An 18156-nucleotide genomic window follows, 5' to 3' on the forward strand; every position below is an offset into this window, starting at 1 on the left:
AATCAGCTGTACACACAGCACTGCCTAACTTCTATCTGTGTGGAAATGTTGCTGCAGTGTTCGTATGCGCAAAATGCCTTGTTATCAACTGTTATTGGTAACAATGTCTGGCTAGCGACTTGATCTGACCAAGAGCTGACTCGCAACAGTTAACTTCCCAGCTCCAGTTTTCTGCAAATGGAATGCTAACAAAACGGATGTGACGTCCTTTGTCTCCGCATCCCAGTTATTTTGCAATAAAGGAACGCACTATTACGTATTTTTGGGTGGCAGGCTTGCTTGCTCGGCCTCTGCACGGCCTCGCCTGCCCTGCAGCTCCACCTCTGTACAGGCTTACCTGCTCTTATGACATCACTGATGATGTCACAACTTCGCATCACTGATGACATCACACTTACTCTTAGGACATCACTGATGCTGTCACAATGCCTATAGACCTTATTCACAGCGCGCCACTGGTTGGGAACGCAACAAGACTCTCATGCAAACCCCCGTCTGAACGTGGGAGCAGTAGACCAAAAGTTTGAGTTCTGTCCCACCAATTTCGTATGATCACATCGATAAATGGGCAGATGAATGTGTACAGGATGGGCTACAGCAACTGGATCGAGTGTTATATCCACGATATTCAAGGAAGCGCTGCACTAAAGATCATAGGAATTAGCAAATAGATAGGTAGTAGTGTTATAGTGTTAATGTATAGGGATTTGTTTATGTAGCCTAGACTGCATACTCTGGTACAGTAGGTGGCGGTATGCACCTTCAAAGTCAAAGATTGCAATCCGCCATTAAACAAAAAGAAGAAGAAGAGCCTGGTGACCAAAGAGCATGGAAGGAAAGAGACGACACTCCGGCCATTTTTGGAAACAGAATGCGCGTCGCAGTGGTCAGCTGCGGTAGCGCTGGGCCCTATAATCTGCCTCTCTAAACAGTAACTCAACGGGAGTTGAACCTCGGGTCCTTTTCATTAGGTATTTATCTTGAAAAAACTAAACAAAGAAAACGAAAAATTTTGCTTAGTTTCCACAATATGGTTGTTGTTTTACATCCCTGCACTACACCACTTCAATCAAGATTTGCAGTACGCCCGGAAAAGATGTGAATCCCCAAAGTTTAGAGTGTTCTCCCGTTGAGTTACTGTTTAGAGAGGCTGATTATAGGGGCCAGCGCTACCGCAGCTGACCACTGCGAGCCTGTGCGAGGTTATTTTGGCGCTGTCACGCTTCCAAAAATAAAAAATGGCGGAGGCTGCTGGGCGCTGATGTTGCAATGGGGCAATATGGAGCTGTCATTTCTTTCCATAAAAGTTCTTTGTGGTGACGCGAGGTCAGCCAACCAGGTGGCAGCCAAGAGCCTGGCCAAGAGGCCAAGAGAGCCTGACATGCGTTACTGAGGCAGGAAGACAGAAGAAGACCCGCCCCCGTCTTCCAGTAGCCTGTGCTGCAGTGTTTTCGTTCCCCCACAGAAATACAACAGTAGGCAGTCGCTACGAGTCAGAGGACAAATAACCTCAGAGGACAAATAAGAACCATGGACATACCAAACGAAGTGTTTGTTTTTAGCTCATGCTAGTTACTCGCGTCGACCATGTTTTCTAAACGGAATGCAAGAATTTATGCAAGAATTGAGCGGAAGATTTTTCTTGGAGCACAGCACGGTCTTCCGCCCATAGCCGGAAAACTAGCGAGGTTTTTCCCTATGGTTTTTCCATCCAGGCTAATCTTGAGCGCATGCGTGGTCATTCAGGAAGTAGACAAGCTTGACAGAATATGTGAGCTGTGTTCCATGAACAAATATAAGACTTCCGCTTTACTTCCGGTTTGCAGAGCTAGCAAATATAAGACTTCCGGTTACCTTCAGAGTAAAAGCGGCGGAATTCATGTTTTTATAAGGCATAGAAAAATGGTTAGTTCGCAGATTAAAACAATAAACAAAGCATCTAAATGAAGGTATACAATACAAATTATGTTTCTGTTTAACACCAACTGTTTTAATAACATTGAGAAAGCTCTTCTCAGTATGTAAATGGCTAAAACCTGTTCACTGGAGTGCTAGCCTTTACAAATTGGACTCTGGACAGGTTTGTGTTCAGAGTGGGAGCTTGCCAAACATATGCACGTGCTCAGGAAGACCTCCTCTATGAGATCCCACTCTCCGCTAAGGCCATTATGAGTAAAAAAAAATATGGCGGCCCATCAAACCCACCCAAACACACTACGGTGACATTTCTGGACAGCTTTTGACACAGTGGACACCCCCGTGTCCAAGATGTCGCCACAAACCATATGTGCACGCGCTCAGGGAGACCTCCTCTATGACATCCCACCCTCCGCTAAGGCCATTAGGAGTAAAAACAAATATGGCGGCCCATCAAACCCCATCAAACACACTACGGTGACATTTCTGGACAGCTTTTGACACCGTGGACACCCCCGTGTCCAAGATGTCGCCACAAACCATATGTGCACGCGCTCAGGGAGACCTCCTCTATGACATCCCACCCTCCGCTAAGGCCATTAGGAGTAAAAACAAATATGGCGGCCCATCAAACCCCATCAAACACACTACGGTGACATTTCTGGACAGCTTTTGAACAGTGGACACCCCCGTGTCCAAGATGTCGCCACAAACCATATGTGCACGCGCTCAGGGAGACCTCCTCTATGACATCCCACCCTCCGCTAAGGCCATTAGGAGTAAAAAAAAAAAAATGGCGGCATTAAAGCCTGGCGGGATAAGAAGGTTGGAAGAATTATAGAGAGACAATTATCCTCTCTCTCACCAATATGGGTAACATAGACATCCCTCCTTGTCAGTTTTTCAGATTGGATGGATCATTTTCAGATTGGATGTTCATCATTCAAAATAAATGGTGAGAACCGGTCCACAAAACTTAACAACTGGGTGTGATTTTTTTATGTTACCCTAACCTTGACTGAACTGTTTTACTCATGCAACTTGTTTATCTTTAAACTTTTAACTGTTTTGCTTGACTGGCCTAAGCCCTTAAACTCAAATGTTTTTACTTTACATTTCCCCTTAAGTGTCTTCATAGTTGTTTAACTAAATAAATAAATATGTTCAATTGTGTACAACACTGTCATGTCCAGATTGTGTCTGCTGGTTGCAGCTCCAGTGACTATTTCACTCAAGCTACTTAAAAGTTAATCAAGACTTTATTCTTACACATAAGAACCTAAATCATAATTCCTCTCACCACGGCTCTGACAATGGCTCTGAAGACGGACCTGATGTCACCCATGTTGCTGTAAGTATAGTGTACATTTTATGTTTATTAAGGTTTTGTCTTAAGAACCAACAATGTTGCATCTTGGTAAATTTGGTCACATGCAGATTTGTAGACTATGTGCTGGTATTTATTTTGTGTAGATGAAAAACAAAGTACCATACCATACATGTATGTACATGCATATATTGGAAAATATAAAGACAAACTATTACATGAAAAAATATAGTGCAGTTTTTGGTCTTCATTGCAATATATCTTTTTATATGTACTGTATCAATATATAGCCATGCATGGTCTATCAATATATTGCAGTATATTGGAAAATATAAACAGTATTTTCCATATATGGGAATGTATTATCTAATATATCCCATGATATTTTCCAATATACTGCAATATATTTTTGTTCCATAAGGGAGTTCCCAGTATAGTATTATATGTTCTAATACTAGATTCACTACGTGTGTATGAGCATGTACTGTGGCTTACCTTGGACAAATTACATAAAAGGCTATCTATGTTGTAGGAGAATGTCGCAAATGGAGCGACCTGAAATGTCACGATGCGTGTGTTTGGGTGGGTTTGATGGGGCGCCATATTTGTTTTTACTCCTAATGGCCTTAGCGGAGAGTGGGATGTCATAGAGGAGGTCTCCCCGAGCGCGTGCATATATGGTTTGTGCCGACATCTTGGACACGGGGGTGTCCACTGTCAAAAAGCTGTCCAGAAATGTCACCGTAGTGTGTTTGGGTGGGTTTGATGGGCCGCCATATTTTTTTTTACTCCTAATGGCCTTAGCGGAGGGTGGGATGTCATAGAGGAGGTTTCCCTGAGCGCGCGCACATATGGTTTGTGGCGACATCTTGGACACGGGGGTGTCCACTGTGTCAAAAGCTGTCCAGAAATGTCACCGTAGTGTGTTTGATGGGGTTTGATGGGCCGCCATATTTTTTTTTACTCCTAATGGCCTTAGTGGAGGGTGGGATGTCATAGAGGAGGTATCCCCGAGCGCGTGCACATATGGTTTGTGCCGACATCTTGGACACGGGGGTGTCCACTGTCAAAAAGCTGTCCAGAAATGTCACCGTAGTGTGTTTGGGTGGGTTTGATGGGCCGCCATATTTTTTTTTACTCCTAATGGCCTTAGCGGAGGATGGGATGTCATAGAGGAGGTCTCCCTGAGCGCGTGCACATATGGTTTGTGGCGACATCTTGGACACGGGGGTGTCCACTGTTCAAAAGCTGTCCAGAAATGTCACCGTAGTGTGTTTGATGGGGTTTGATGGGCCGCCATATTTGTTTTTACTCCTTATGGCCTTAGTGGAGGGTGGGATGTCATAGAGGAGGTCTCCCTGAGCGCGTGCACATATGGTTTGTGGCGACATCTTGGACACGGGGGTGTCCACTGTGTCAAAAGCTGTCCAGAAATGTCACCGTAGTGTGTTTGATGGGGTTTGATGAGCCGCCATATTTGTTTTTACTCCTAATGGCCTTAGCGGAGGGTGGGATGTCATAGAGGAGGTCTCCCTGAGCGCGTGCACATATGGTTTGTGGCGACATCTTGGACACGGGGGTGTCCACTGTTCAAAAGCTGTCCAGAAATGTCACCGTAGTGTGTTTGATGGGGTTTGATGGGCCGCCATATTTGTTTTTACTCCTTATGGCCTTAGCGGAGGGTGGGATGTCATAGAGGAGGTCTCCCTGAGCGTGTGCACATATGGTTTGTGGCGACATCTTGGACACGGGGGTGTCCACTGTTCAAAAGCTGTCCAGAAATGTCACCGTAGTGTGTTTGATGGGGTTTGATGGGCCGCCATATTTGTTTTTACTCCTTATGGCCTTAGTGGAGGGTGGGATGTCATAGAGGAGGTCTCCCTGAGCGCGTGCACATATGGTTTGTGGCGACATCTTGGACACGGGGGTGTCCACTGTTCAAAAGCTGTCCAGAAATGTCACCGTAGTGTGTTTGATGGGGTTTGATGGGCCGCCATATTTGTTTTTACTCCTTATGGCCTTAGTGGAGGGTGGGATGTCATAGAGGAGGTCTCCCTGAGCGCGTGCACATATGGTTTGTGGTGACATCTTGGACACGGGGGTGTCCACTGTTCAAAAGCTGTCCAGAAATGTCACCGTAGTGTGTTTGATGGGGTTTGATGGGCCGCCATATTTTTTTTTACTCCTAATGGCCTTAGCGGAGGGTGGGATGTCATAGAGGAGGTCTCCCTGAGCGCGTGCACATATGGTTTGTGGTGACATCTTGGACACGGGGGTGTCCACTGTTCAAAAGCTGTCCAGAAATGTCACCGTAGTGTGTTTGATGGGGTTTGATGGGCCGCCATATTTTTTTTTACTCCTAATGGCCTTAGCGGAGGGTGGGATGTCATAGAGGAGGTCTCCCTGAGCGCGTGCACATATGGTTTGTGGCGACATCTTGGACACCGGGGTGTCCACTGTTCAAAAGCTGTCCAGAAATGTCACCGACTCACCGTAGTGTGTTTGATGGGGTTTGATGGGCCGCCATATTTGTTTTTACTCCTAATGGCCTTAGCGGAGGGTGGGATGTCATAGAGGAGGTCTCCCTGAGCGCGTGCACATATGGTTTGTGGCGACATCTTGGACACGGGGGTGTCCACTGTGTCAAAAGCTGTCCAGAAATGTCACCGTAGTGTGTTTGATGGGGTTTGATGGGCCGCCATATTTGTTTTTACTCCTAATGGCCTTAGCTGAGAGTGGGATGTCATAGAGGAGGTCTACCCGAGTGTGTGCATATGTTTGGCAAACTCCCATTTTGAACACAAACCTGTCCAGTGTCCAATTTGTAAAGGCTATGCACTCCAGTGAACAGCTTTTATCTATTAAGATACTGAGAAGAAAGTTCTCAATGTTATTGAAACAGTTATTGTCATACAGAAACATCATTTGTATTGTATAGCTTCATTTAAATGCTTAGTTTATTAGTTTAATGTGGAAAATAATCATTTTTCATTCGCCCCTGTCTGCTCTATAATTGTGCAGAATCGTTCTTTTACTTTGAAATTTTTTGAAAAATCTCACCGGAACTTCTTATATTTGCTAGCTCTTATATTTGCTCATAGAACGCAGCTGAATATGTGGACATCATCAGCGGCGATCAGCGGGCGAAAGCAGCAGCTTTCGACTAATTTATTCTGTGTTTCTGTGCTCGTGGACAGGGTTTAGTTATTTGTAAAATGGAAGACTGAAAGCTTCCGGATAATTATTTGTCATTTTATGTTATTCGAAATTAAGCGACAATGATGTCAGAATGCGACCCGAGCGAGACAGAGAGCAGCCAACCGGTGCTGGAGAACGGAGCAACAGCGGTGTCTGCTCTGTCGGAGTCCAACTTCCACTCGCCAGACCCCCCGATCAGGGACCGCCTCGGCCTGGCTCTCGGGGCGAACCCCGGGGTCGCTGTTCGTATCTCGGACTCTCGTGAAAGCGTCCTGACCGAGCTGGAGACTGACGGCTCCGGGGAAGATGCGCTGTTGTTACCGTGCTTAGCAGGAAGCTCCGTGTCGTCTCCGCGGCGGGGCGGGAGGGAGAAGCGGAGCAGGCGGAACAGACACAGCTCCTCCTCGGATAAAGACACCTTAGCCTCGCCAGGTAACGGCCTCCCACACCTTTCTATGCCAAGGATCCGCAAACAGGTCACTTAATCAGGCCAGGCAACCAGCACACTCGATACGATTTTGATTAACCACATTTGGGAAGACCTTTGCTTTCCAGTGTGGTTCAGTAAAGAGATACACCTAACATGTGACGTTAGCCTAGGCCAGTGGTCCCCAAACTTTCCCACGTCACATATCATAGATAGACCGACACAAATTTAGACCACGGACCCCCCCCCCCCCCCCCCCAATCCCATTTGATAGGATTTTCTTCCAGGTGCTAATACCATTGACATATATAGCTAATACCCATTTACACGTCCTGTTTGTTTGAAAGAATTTTGCTTTTAGATGTGTTATTACAAGAACTGTCTGAAACCCATGATCAAAATAGTCAGACATTCTGTCGCGGTGTTCCTTATTCCCCTTTTTGCTGGCAACCCCCTGAAAAACGTCCCCGGACCCACATTCTGAGAACCACTGCTGGACCAGGCTACTGCAGGTGGAGAGGTAAAAGTAGAGTGAAACATGTGGTCATACTCAACCTACATATTGTACAAACCTTCCAGGAGTGAAATAATAGTTGAATTGTTGTTCATTTCACTTTAGGGACCCATTGGAACCCCTTCAAACACCTATGGAGGTTCTTGGACCTCATGTCACTGTGTTGTTGGACAAGCCGTCTGCGATAGGAGTAGCCTAAATAAAATAATTAAAGTAATACTAATACTACAATAGAGTAAGTAGTATTTGGAAATGTCCCTTTGGGAACAGTTCTGTGGAAGTTTTGAAGGGGTGTGTGTGTGTGCGTGTGCATGTGTGTGTTACAGTTAGGTGATGAAATAGCTCCATGTCATCCTCCATGTGGCTGATGAGCTGGCAGTGACACTCTCACCTGGTGACCTAAGCACTGCAATTTTCTCATGAGCCACTTTCAGACATGAACTCCAGGTCAGGTCAGGGTTGCTTGCCCTGAGCCTGACCCGGGCGATACGTGAAGTGCACCCTTTCAGACATGAGGCATGTTGCTTTCATACATGTGGAGCACCTCCGGGTGTAAAGTAGAGCTGTGACCACACAGTGGGGAGTTGCACTTCACTGTCTGAGCATAGCCTTAAGTGAATCGCATTGACATTCAACAAACTATCACGACATGCAGAGTCTGATAACAAGTTGCTAAAAATACATAATGGGCGATAAGTTCGCGGCACATAATCGTTTGCGCATATTGTTAGTAATTAATTAAACAACCCTACAACTCACGCCCAGATGCATCGATTTCCTCGAGTCTCAAGTGCTACAAAGAAAACAGGACTTTGCTACAGTGTTCAGTCCTAAAATGCATCAGTCCTGATAGAATTATACAGAATACAGGAAGCTAGATTTTTACCTTCAAAATAATATCAATGTTTTATTACTTGGTAAACAAAAAAACAGAACAGTCGACTCACTACGGGTTAAAATTGAATTTTCGAAGGGAGCAGATATTGTTCCAGTTTATCTCTGTTCTGTATCTTTCGGATCACACACACAAAAAACATTACACGTGCATTTACTTTATTTAATTGCCATTATTGCAAAGGTTGTACCCAGAAGTTTCCGTTTTATACTGCCTGGCTTGACGCTACTTGGAATTTGCGGTCGCTGGAGCACGCATAGCTCACCAAAATGTGTTCATACATACACCGCCACCCGGGTCCCCTCTAGATAACTCCAGAGTTCCAGGACATGTCTGAAAGCGGCTATAGAGACAGTCTGTGTCTCGTCATAGATGCTGGGGTAGCTGGCTGGGGGCATGGTCAGGGTGGGGTAAATCCCCAGTTCTATCCATTCAGCATAGACCAGAACTGCGCCGCATCTTCAAGCGTCCAGCGCCAAGGCCATGCCCCTTTTTAGGGGAAACCCACCATGGTAAAAGACTGTACAAGAAGCCGAAACCACTTCAAACAAACTATTTAAATAGTTTAATTTGATAGAGATACACCGAAGAGTTGCTGTGTTGTTAGTTTCACCAACAATAAATAAATAAAAACCGGATCTGCGATAGATATGTTTTAATAGAGTAGGGGTGACACCGTCAATGTGGACAATGCATGTAACCTGGTGGAAACTGGAAACAGCATTCATATAAGGCAAGTACCTCGTGTCGATGTATCTTGCGCATTCTATGCCCGGCCGAGTTGAAATATATTGTCATGTCATGGTGTATTTGGGTCATTTATAAACAAAATTAATTCAGTTCTTTTTCTATAGATTTATTTTTATTTTACATTGAAGTCAACGTGAGTGGCTTGTGTTGTTCCCTAAAAAGGGGCGCGGCCTTCATGTTTTGCAAATTACACGGATGTGCTGGTCTGGTCTATAGTTAGCATTTAGCTGCTAGCGCAGCCCAGGCAGACAGGATCAGGGATTTAACCCCCGCAGTAAACGCACATCTGAACAGACATCTATGTACCTGCTTTAGAATCCCCAATCCTGTAATGTAGAGCCGCAGCACCGTCCTTTGGTGAGTCAGCCCATTGAGATGTTTTTTTTTACCCCACTCGCACACCAGCCGCAGTAACATTTGTGGGCGTTCCCACACCGACCGACTGTCTCTATACTAAAGTACAATCAACACATGTACACCTTTGTACAGTGTTAATCACACCCATTATTATTATTATTACTAGTGCAGTGCCCGTTCCCCCCATGCACCACCCCGTGGGCACTTCCCACCACACTGCACTCCGTCAGGTCCCCCTAAGCACACTCCCCAAGTTTGAAGTCGATCCAACAAACAGTTCTCGAGATACGTGAAGGACAGACATACAGAAGTCGATCAGACGGACAGTCCTGGAGTAGGGATGGGCATTTTAAGCAATTTAAATAGTCGAGTACTCTCCTTCTATTATGAACGAGTGCTCGCGCGGGCTGTGTGATTACTATGGTAATGACTGAGCAGGGGTAATCTGCTGTGTATGGGGCTGTTCGGGCTGTTCACACATAACGTTTGCATTTTTGCATGGAAAAAGCGCTACCTGGAGCATTTTTTGTCAGGAGAGGGACTGACTGTGATATTAGGTGACGCTAAGCTAACGTCTAAAGCCTACCTTTAGACAGTATCTCCGATGGTTGGATTAACGCTTTGGAGCAGACAAGTTGTGAAAGAAGCGAAGGCATTTGATTTCCAATACATGTCCATTGTTGCTGAATAGTGATCACCATGATGCGATTGTCTCCCAAAAAGTGATTCTTTCTCCACATTTCTTGTGACTAACGTTATGGAAAACGACAGTGTGTAGTCAGTAAACTAGTGCAACGTTTTGAATGAGTTTTATCGGGCGTGCGCTATGAAGAAGCGTGCTTCTCATTCGGGAGAATATCTCCAGGCACCATTTTCGGGAAGAGCTGGAAAACTTCCAGTTAAAACTTTCAAAATAATGTTACTTAAACAAAAGTAAATAGCTTATTGATGCACGTTGGAGGAGAAAAGGTATTTCAACGAAGGAAGCAGCATCCTTGTATCAAAATACTCGTTGTGATGTTATATGGCATGAAACTGTGGCTGTAACGCATTACTCAAAATAAATAAGGTTACAATAAGCGTTTTATTTTGAAAGCAACAAAGCGGATGACGTACTTGTACATTCTGGCTGACTTGACGCCCGGCCGTGCAGTTGCTGCTGGTTGCTGCCAGATCCACATGACGATGCGTGCGTAGATCTTCTATACCATTTTTAAAGGGGTGGGGAGTGGGGCGAGTACCCGAACAGCAGAAACGTTACTCGAATACTGACGTTATGAACGAGTGCTCGAGTACCTGAGTACTCGCGCCCATCCCTATCCTGGGGACACGTGAAAGCTGTGATCTTATTGGTTGAATTGCACAAAGTTTACCACTGGAATTTCTCGGGTTCCCTGATCTCAAAATCCAAGATGGCAGGTCCGCACTTCAACAGTAGTTGTTCACACAAAGTACGGTACTAAGTTCGATCTGTGGGCATGTTAGTGTTTGTATGTGCAAACAAAATAGAAAAAGGAGCTTAAATAAACACTTTACAAATTAGTTTATGGTCTGAAAAAACAATTTCAAGTACCGTATTTTTCATGCTCTCAAGTCTCAAGGCCCCAGTTTTTTAATTATAGCCCCATTTCGAGGAAAATAGGCGATATACTTCGGATATTGGGAAACAGTAATACTTCCGCCCGTTAGAGGCAGCAATGTGCCGCAAAGGCATCTAGTCTGCGGAAAGTACACGAATAAGAAAACCTAGCAAAACAAGGCTAGCAGATAGCAAGTCATACTTTAGCAAATTATCAGAAAATAGCGCTACTTTATGATATTTTAATAATGTTAGTAGACACACGTAACTGTATAGATGGCATACATGTAATGTGACGCTCATAACATGGCGGACCATTTAACGTTATCTAACGGTATGTAAAGTAGCCTAACGTTAAATGGTCTGTCCATGTTATACAGTAAGCGTCATAAGGTTATATGTTAACGTGACATAACATCACAAGTTTTTGCAGACTTGAATGCTGTTGGTCGTTTGTTCAATTTGCTTTTCTGTATGGTATTGGACATTTAAAAATGATACACACTTGTCTTGAGGCATCCGCCAAGCTCAGCAATTTGTCATCCTTATTTTAAAACATACTTTATCAGATCGATAGAACTCAACATAGCCTAAGGTCTTGCACGAATATGTCTACTGGTAAATTAGGCATATATAGATAATCTACAAAGCAACACTTGATACAAATATAGGTAACCATTTCACAGCAGTCCAGCCTACCATGGTGGAAAATTAACCATTCTTTAAGTTTGAATTATATCAAAATATATGTTGCATGGTGTAGCCTTTGTTTATGTCGAATTGTTACAGATAACCATATTTCAATAAATATAAATCATTCGTTGATTTGAAGCAGTCGGTTGGTTCTCCATCTTCATTCTTCTTCCTGGTCATTTTGTCCAAGCTGGTTCACTCGACATCAAATATCTTTATATCACATCTTATTAACAACCTGCCTGCTCTGACCAGACAACTATAATGGGCTTGTTCTATGATATTTGCGGTACATTCGGGTACATAGTACATAGCCTACACAACAAGGTTATTTGTTGGCAATGTTTATTGACAAAAGCACAGTGGCAGATACATACCAAATGGTTCAAAGTAAATCTATCAAAAGTCTCAAATCTGTCAGCAGCATTTGGCTTATGTTATTGCAATATCTTAGGTTGAACAACTGATGGTCAGCAATATTCTCATAGTAATATGCACATGGGAATCAAAACGTAGCATTAATTTTCACAAATAATTTGACCAGGGGACAATGTGCCTCTGTTGTGTTGTGCTGTTCCTGCTCCACCATGGTACTCCGGCGGCCATCCCTTGAAGAAACAAACAACACCGTGTTATATTAATTACTATAACATAACGCCACCAAATGTCCGTTAAAATAAGCTATAGCAACGGTGCTCACCACCTTGCTCACACGTTAGCACACGATGCTAATCGAGCTAGCGTTAGCTTACAAACATGAGCATAACTCAAACAGTCCAACATAGACATATAGAGCACCAAGTGCGCGATCAAATCCACCTCAGTTATAAAGTTTAGAGTTTGCCCAGAGATAAGTATAATAGCAGTTTACCTTGTGGAGGGTTAGCAGCAGCTAGCAGGCTGGAGGCTTACACCAGGCACAATGCACCAGGATCACACCACACCATGGTCTCTTGGCCAGGCCCCGGACAAGACGGTGGTCGGCTGGCTGGACTCCTACTCGCCCATACCTTCGGACTAAAAGTTATTATATTTGTTGTCCTGGACCATTTCACCACTGCAACCAGCCAGCCAGCGAGCAAGCTAGCAAACAGAAGCGAACAACAAGATGGCAGTCAGTTCAAGCCTCTGAGACAAATTCGGAAACTCCCCTGGCAGCCGCTAGGGGCAGCCGCCCCCTCCTTCTGCTTCTTCTTCTACTAGTGTTTTAACAGCCCTCTCTCCCCGTACTTCCGTGTAGAATTAATCCATTCAACCAATCAACGATGAGCAGGAAGCAGGGATTCAAGCCTCATTTTGTTCCATCAAAACCCAATGGGTGACGTCACGCTCACATTGTCCAGATTATTATTATACAGTCAATGCATTAAACACATAATCTATTTTTGTCCCATCTATTTGTGGCTGTTGTGACATTCATAACAGTAGGGTGTTTCTGTTTGGAGGCATAAAAAGATACAATGTGGGGATGGGGAAAAAGAAAGAAAATGATCTAGTCACCATGGAAACCGCACGTTCTGATTTGACTGCTAATTGGATTTTACCTCCACTCCTCCTGCGCCCACCTCATCCCCCGCAAGAGCACGTTAACAGATTTGTGTGTGGTTTCTTTCTGTATAGCCTGTTGTTCCAGAATATTCTATCAGGGCCAGTTATCTAGGCCACAGGTAGAGATGGACTGAGGCTGAAATCACAGGTGTCAGTGTCCCATTTCCTCCATGGCTTTTTACGATCACAGTATCCTTGTATATTAGGTCTGTCTTCTAAAAGTCCACTATTCGATCATCGGTCAAGACGAGACCCGTGAGTCGACGGAGATTCCTCAAGCCGAGCAGTTTTTTTTTCTCTCTCCCTCCCGTCGTCAGTGTGGTGTGCTGTGCTCTTAAAATACTGAACACCACGTCATCAAAGTTGGCACATGTCTTAATTACAGTCAGTTTCCTGTTGGATGTGTCATTATATTATTTATATCTTACCTGGATAAGCTCAAATGATGATGTTTATGTTGTTTATGTTGTCCGACTTGGAAGCACTCAGAAACGCAGAAAGTTTCTGAGTTGACTTTCTGATCAGAAAGTCAACTTTGGGATCAATGTTTTGCATCGTTCTCGGAATTGTTTTTCATTCAGTGTTCGCAAGAAACTTGTTTCTCAACTTTTATTACCACTGCTCGACTATTGTGATGTTGTTTATCAAAACGCATCAAAATCTGACCTTATTCCACTTAACACAGCTTATAATAGAATTTGTAGATTTGTCCTTGGTTGTCCTTTTCTTACTCACCACTGTACAATGTATCAGACACTCAACTTTCCATCCCTAAACACAAGAAGACACATTCACTGGCTTCAACTTATTTTCAAATGTATTCATCACCTCAGTTATCCTCTTTACTTAAAACAGTATCTTGTACCTTTTTCATCCAGATATCAAATGAGGCACTCTGCTCAGCTATATTTCTCTGTTCCTCATGCAAAGAAACACTACACACTAAAACACATGCTGGAAATACTTTTGTTGGGCTCTGACTTGTCTTCTTGAGCCATTATTGGAAGAGTGAAAGTCTCCAGTCTGGAGCGTGTCCACACTAAAAGATAGTCTGACAAACTGGGTAGGATGCTCCAGTTTATGGAGCACAACGCACAAATGGGGCCTAGTCTAAAACGTCACTAGTGTTCCTTGACACTAGCAGCAAAGTATGCAGAGTGTTCTCTTTGGCTTTGAGATAGTGGTTTTAGTATGCAGAGTGTTCTCTTTGGCTTTGACATAGTGGTTTCAGTATGCAGAGTGTTCTCTTTGGCTTTGAGATAGTGGTTTCAGTATGCTGTGTTCTCTTTGGCTTTGAGATAGTGGTTTCAGTATGCTGTGTTCTCTTTGGCTTTGAGATAGTGGTTTCAGTATGCAGAGTGTTCTCTTTGGCTTTGAGATAGTGGTTTCAGTATGCAGAGTGTTCTCTTTGGCTTTGACATAGTGGTTTCAGTATGCAGAGTGTTCTCTTTGGCTTTGAGATAGTGGTTTCAGTATGCTGTGTTCTCTTTGGCTTTGAGATAGTGGTTTCAGTATGCTGTGTTCTCTTTGGCTTTGAGATAGTGGTTTCAGTATGCAGAGTGTTCTCTTTGGCTTTGAGATAGTGGTTTCAGTATGCAGAGTGTTCTCTTTGGCTTTGACATAGTGGTTTCAGTGGTAAAGTATGCAGAGTGTTCTCTTTGGCTTTGAGATAGTGGTTTCAGTATGCTGAGTGTTCTCTTTGGCTTTGACATAGTGGTTTCAGTGGTACAGTATGCAGAGTGTTCTCTTTGGCTTTGAGATAGTGGTTTCAGTATGCAGAGTGTTCTCTTTGGCTTTGACATAGTGGTTTCAGTGGTAAAGTATGCAGAGTGTTCTCTTTGGCTTTGAGATAGTGGTTTCAGTATGCAGAGTGTTCTCTTTGGCTTTGAGATAGTGGTAAAGTATGCAGTGTTCTCTTTGGCTTTGACATAGTGGTTTCAGTGGTACAGTATGCTGAGTGTTCTCTTTGGCTTTGAGATAGTGGTTTCAGTATGCTGAGTGTTCTCTTTGGCTTTGAGATAGTGGTTTCAGTATGCTGTGTTCTCTTTGGCTTTGAGATAGTGGTTTCAGTATGCTGTGTTCTCTTTGGCTTTGAGATAGTGGTTTCAGTATGCTGAGTGTTCTCTTTGGCTTTGAGATAGTAGTTTCAGTATGCTGTGTTCTCTTTGGCTTTGACATAGTGGTTTCAGTATGCTGTGTTCTCTTTGGCTTTGAGATAGTGGTTTCAGTATGCTGTGTTCTCTTTGGCTTTGAGATAGTGGTTTCAGTATGCAGAGTGTTCTCTTTGGCTTTGAGATAGTGGTTTCAGTATGCTGTGTTCTCTTTGGCTTTGAGATAGTGGTTTCAGTATGCTGTGTTCTCTTTGGCTTTGAGATAGTAGTTTCAGTATGCTGTGTTCTCTTTGGCTTTGAGATAGTAGTTTCAGTATGCTGAGTGTTCTCTTTGGCTTTGAGATAGTGGTTTCAGTATGCAGAGTGTTCTCTTTGGCTTTGAGATAGTGGTTTCAGTATGCAGAGTGTTCTCTTTGGCTTTGAGATAGTGGTTTCAGTATGCAGAGTGTTCTCTTTGGCTTTGAGATAGTGGTTTCAGTATGCTGTGTTCTCTTTGGCTTTGAGATAGTAGTTTCAGTATGCTGTGTTCTCTTTGGCTTTGAGATAGTGGTTTCAGTATGCTGTGTTCTCTTTGGCTTTGAGATAGTGGTTTCAGTATGCAGAGTGTTCTCTTTGGCTTTGAGATAGTGGTTTCAGTATGCTGTGTTCTCTTTGGCTTTGAGATAGTAGTTTCAGTATGCAGAGTGTTCTCTTTGGCTTTGAGATAGTGGTTTCAGTATGCAGAGTGTTCTCTTTGGCTTTGAGATAGTGGTTTCAGTATGCAGAGTGTTCTCTTTGGCTTTGAGATAGTGGTTTCAGTATGCTGTGTTCTCTTTGGCTTTGAGATAGTAGTTTCAGTATGCTGTGTTCTCTTTGGCTTTGAGATAGTGGTTTCAGTATGCTGTGTTCTCTTTGGCTTTGAGATAGTGGTTTCAGTATGCTGTGTTCTCTTTGGCTTTGAGATAGTAGTTTCAGTATGCTGTGTTCTCTTTGGCTTTGAGATAGTAGTTTCAGTATGCTGAGTGTTCTCTTTGGCTTTGAGATAGTGGTTTCAGTATGCTGTGTTCTCTTTGGCTTTGAGATAGTAGTTTCAGTATGCAGAGTGTTCTCTTTGGCTTTGAGATAGTGGTTTCAGTATGCAGAGTGTTCTCTTTGGCTTTGAGATAGTGGTTTCAGTATGCTGTGTTCTCTTTGGCTTTGAGATAGTGGTTTCAGTATGCTGTGTTCTCTTTGGCTTTGAGATAGTGGTTTCAGTATGCAGAGTGTTCTCTTTGGCTTTGAGATAGTGGTTTCAGTGGTACAGTATGCAGAGTGTTCTCTTTGGCTTTGAGATAGTGGTTTCAGTGGTACAGTATGCTGAGTGTTCTCTTTGGCTTTGAGATAGTGGTTTCAGTATGCTGTGTTCTCTTTGGCTTTGAGATAGTGGTTTCAGTATGCTGTGTTCTCTTTGGCTTTGAGATAGTAGTTTCAGTATGCAGAGTGTTCTCTTTGGCTTTGAGATAGTGGTTTCAGTATGCAGAGTGTTCTCTTTGGCTTTGAGATAGTGGTTTCAGTATGCTGTGTTCTCTTTGGCTTTGACATAGTGGTTTCAGTATGCTGTGTTCTCTTTGGCTTTGAGATAGTGGTTTCAGTATGCAGAGTGTTCTCTTTGGCTTTGAGATAGTGGTTTCAGTGGTACAGTATGCAGAGTGTTCTCTTTGGCTTTGAGATAGTGGTTTCAGTGGTACAGTATGCTGAGTGTTCTCTTTGGCTTTGAGATAGTGGTTTCAGTGGTACAGTATGCTGAGTGTTCTCTTTGGCTTTGAGATAGTGGTTTCAGTATGCAGAGTGTTCTATTTGGCTTTGAGATAGTGGTTTCAGTATGCAGAGTGTTCTCTTTGGCTTTGAGATAGTGGTTTCAGTATGCAGAGTGTTCTATTTGGCTTTGAGATAGTGGTTTCAGTATGCAGAGTGTTCTCTTTGGCTTTGAGATAGTGGTTTCAGTGGTAACATGACCAGGGTGGTGTCGTCTATACCTAAAGCCACCACGGCTTTAGGTAAAGAGGATTGAAGTGAACCATCCCTGAAGGCACATAATCAACTGGCTGGGAAACAAAAGCAATGCTATTGAAACTCCTTCAGAAGCCACAAGGAAGTAAAAGGGAAGAGTTTGAGCTTGTCCAAACACATTATGTTAGGAACAAATAGAGAATCTAGCTATATTTTCATATAGAAGCACATAGGTGGGTGTGGGCCACATGGCTGGGAGAACTCTAGCCGTAGCCTGGATCTAATTTCTAGATATCTCTCTTTCATTGTTCCATCATCTTTTTCCTGCTTTCTTTTCATTTGATTCTAGTCTCCACCCTCCCCTTGAGTGAAGTAGTCTCAGGCCTAGTCTGCACATTCACAACAACGCTCCCTGCATTAAACTGTAAACTGTTGTAGTGTTTGGCCTTCCATGTACATGGCAATGGCATTATTGGGCCCTGAGAACGCAAAAAAGTGAAAGCAGGTTCCAGAGTGTAAATCTCTTGATAACGATGCTACCCTTACCGCCCGTCGCCATGTAAAATGGCAATACGCAATTCTTTTGAAAACACGGCTCCACTTCTCAGATGGACAATATAGGAGCATTCACTACAGCACTCAACAAACTATCATCAGAGTCTGATAACGTAACGGCTTGCTAAAAATACATAATCTGCAATAAGTGAGTGCTATTAACGTTTGCGTGCCGTGCATATCAATTAATCGTTTGTGCATATTAAATAATTGGATGACCCTCAAACTAATGCAACCAATCTGCAGCACTGTGTCACTCTGTGATGTGGATAATTCATTAAAGTTTACTCCTATGAAGTTACATCAATCCTGCTAGG

The 18156-nt window shown here is 43.6% G+C and overlaps 1 protein-coding gene across 1 annotated transcript in view; it reads left to right on the plus strand.

Annotated features, from left to right (window-relative positions):
- Positions 1-6375: 6375 nt before the first annotated feature.
- Positions 6376-18156, plus strand: part of LOC310793609 (phosphatidylinositol 4-kinase type 2-beta-like) — a 36935-nt gene continuing 25154 nt past the window's right edge. Inside the window, exon 1 of the mRNA XM_083655441.1 lies at positions 6376-6874. Within this exon, the coding sequence (XP_083511567.1) occupies positions 6523-6874 (352 nt within the window). The 5' untranslated portion in view covers positions 6376-6522. The remainder of the gene's footprint in view (positions 6875-18156) is intronic.

Source organism: Poromitra crassiceps (assembly GCF_964638095.1).
Source record: "Poromitra crassiceps genome assembly, chromosome: 19".
Taxonomy (NCBI): Eukaryota; Metazoa; Chordata; class Actinopteri; order Beryciformes; family Melamphaidae; genus Poromitra; species Poromitra crassiceps.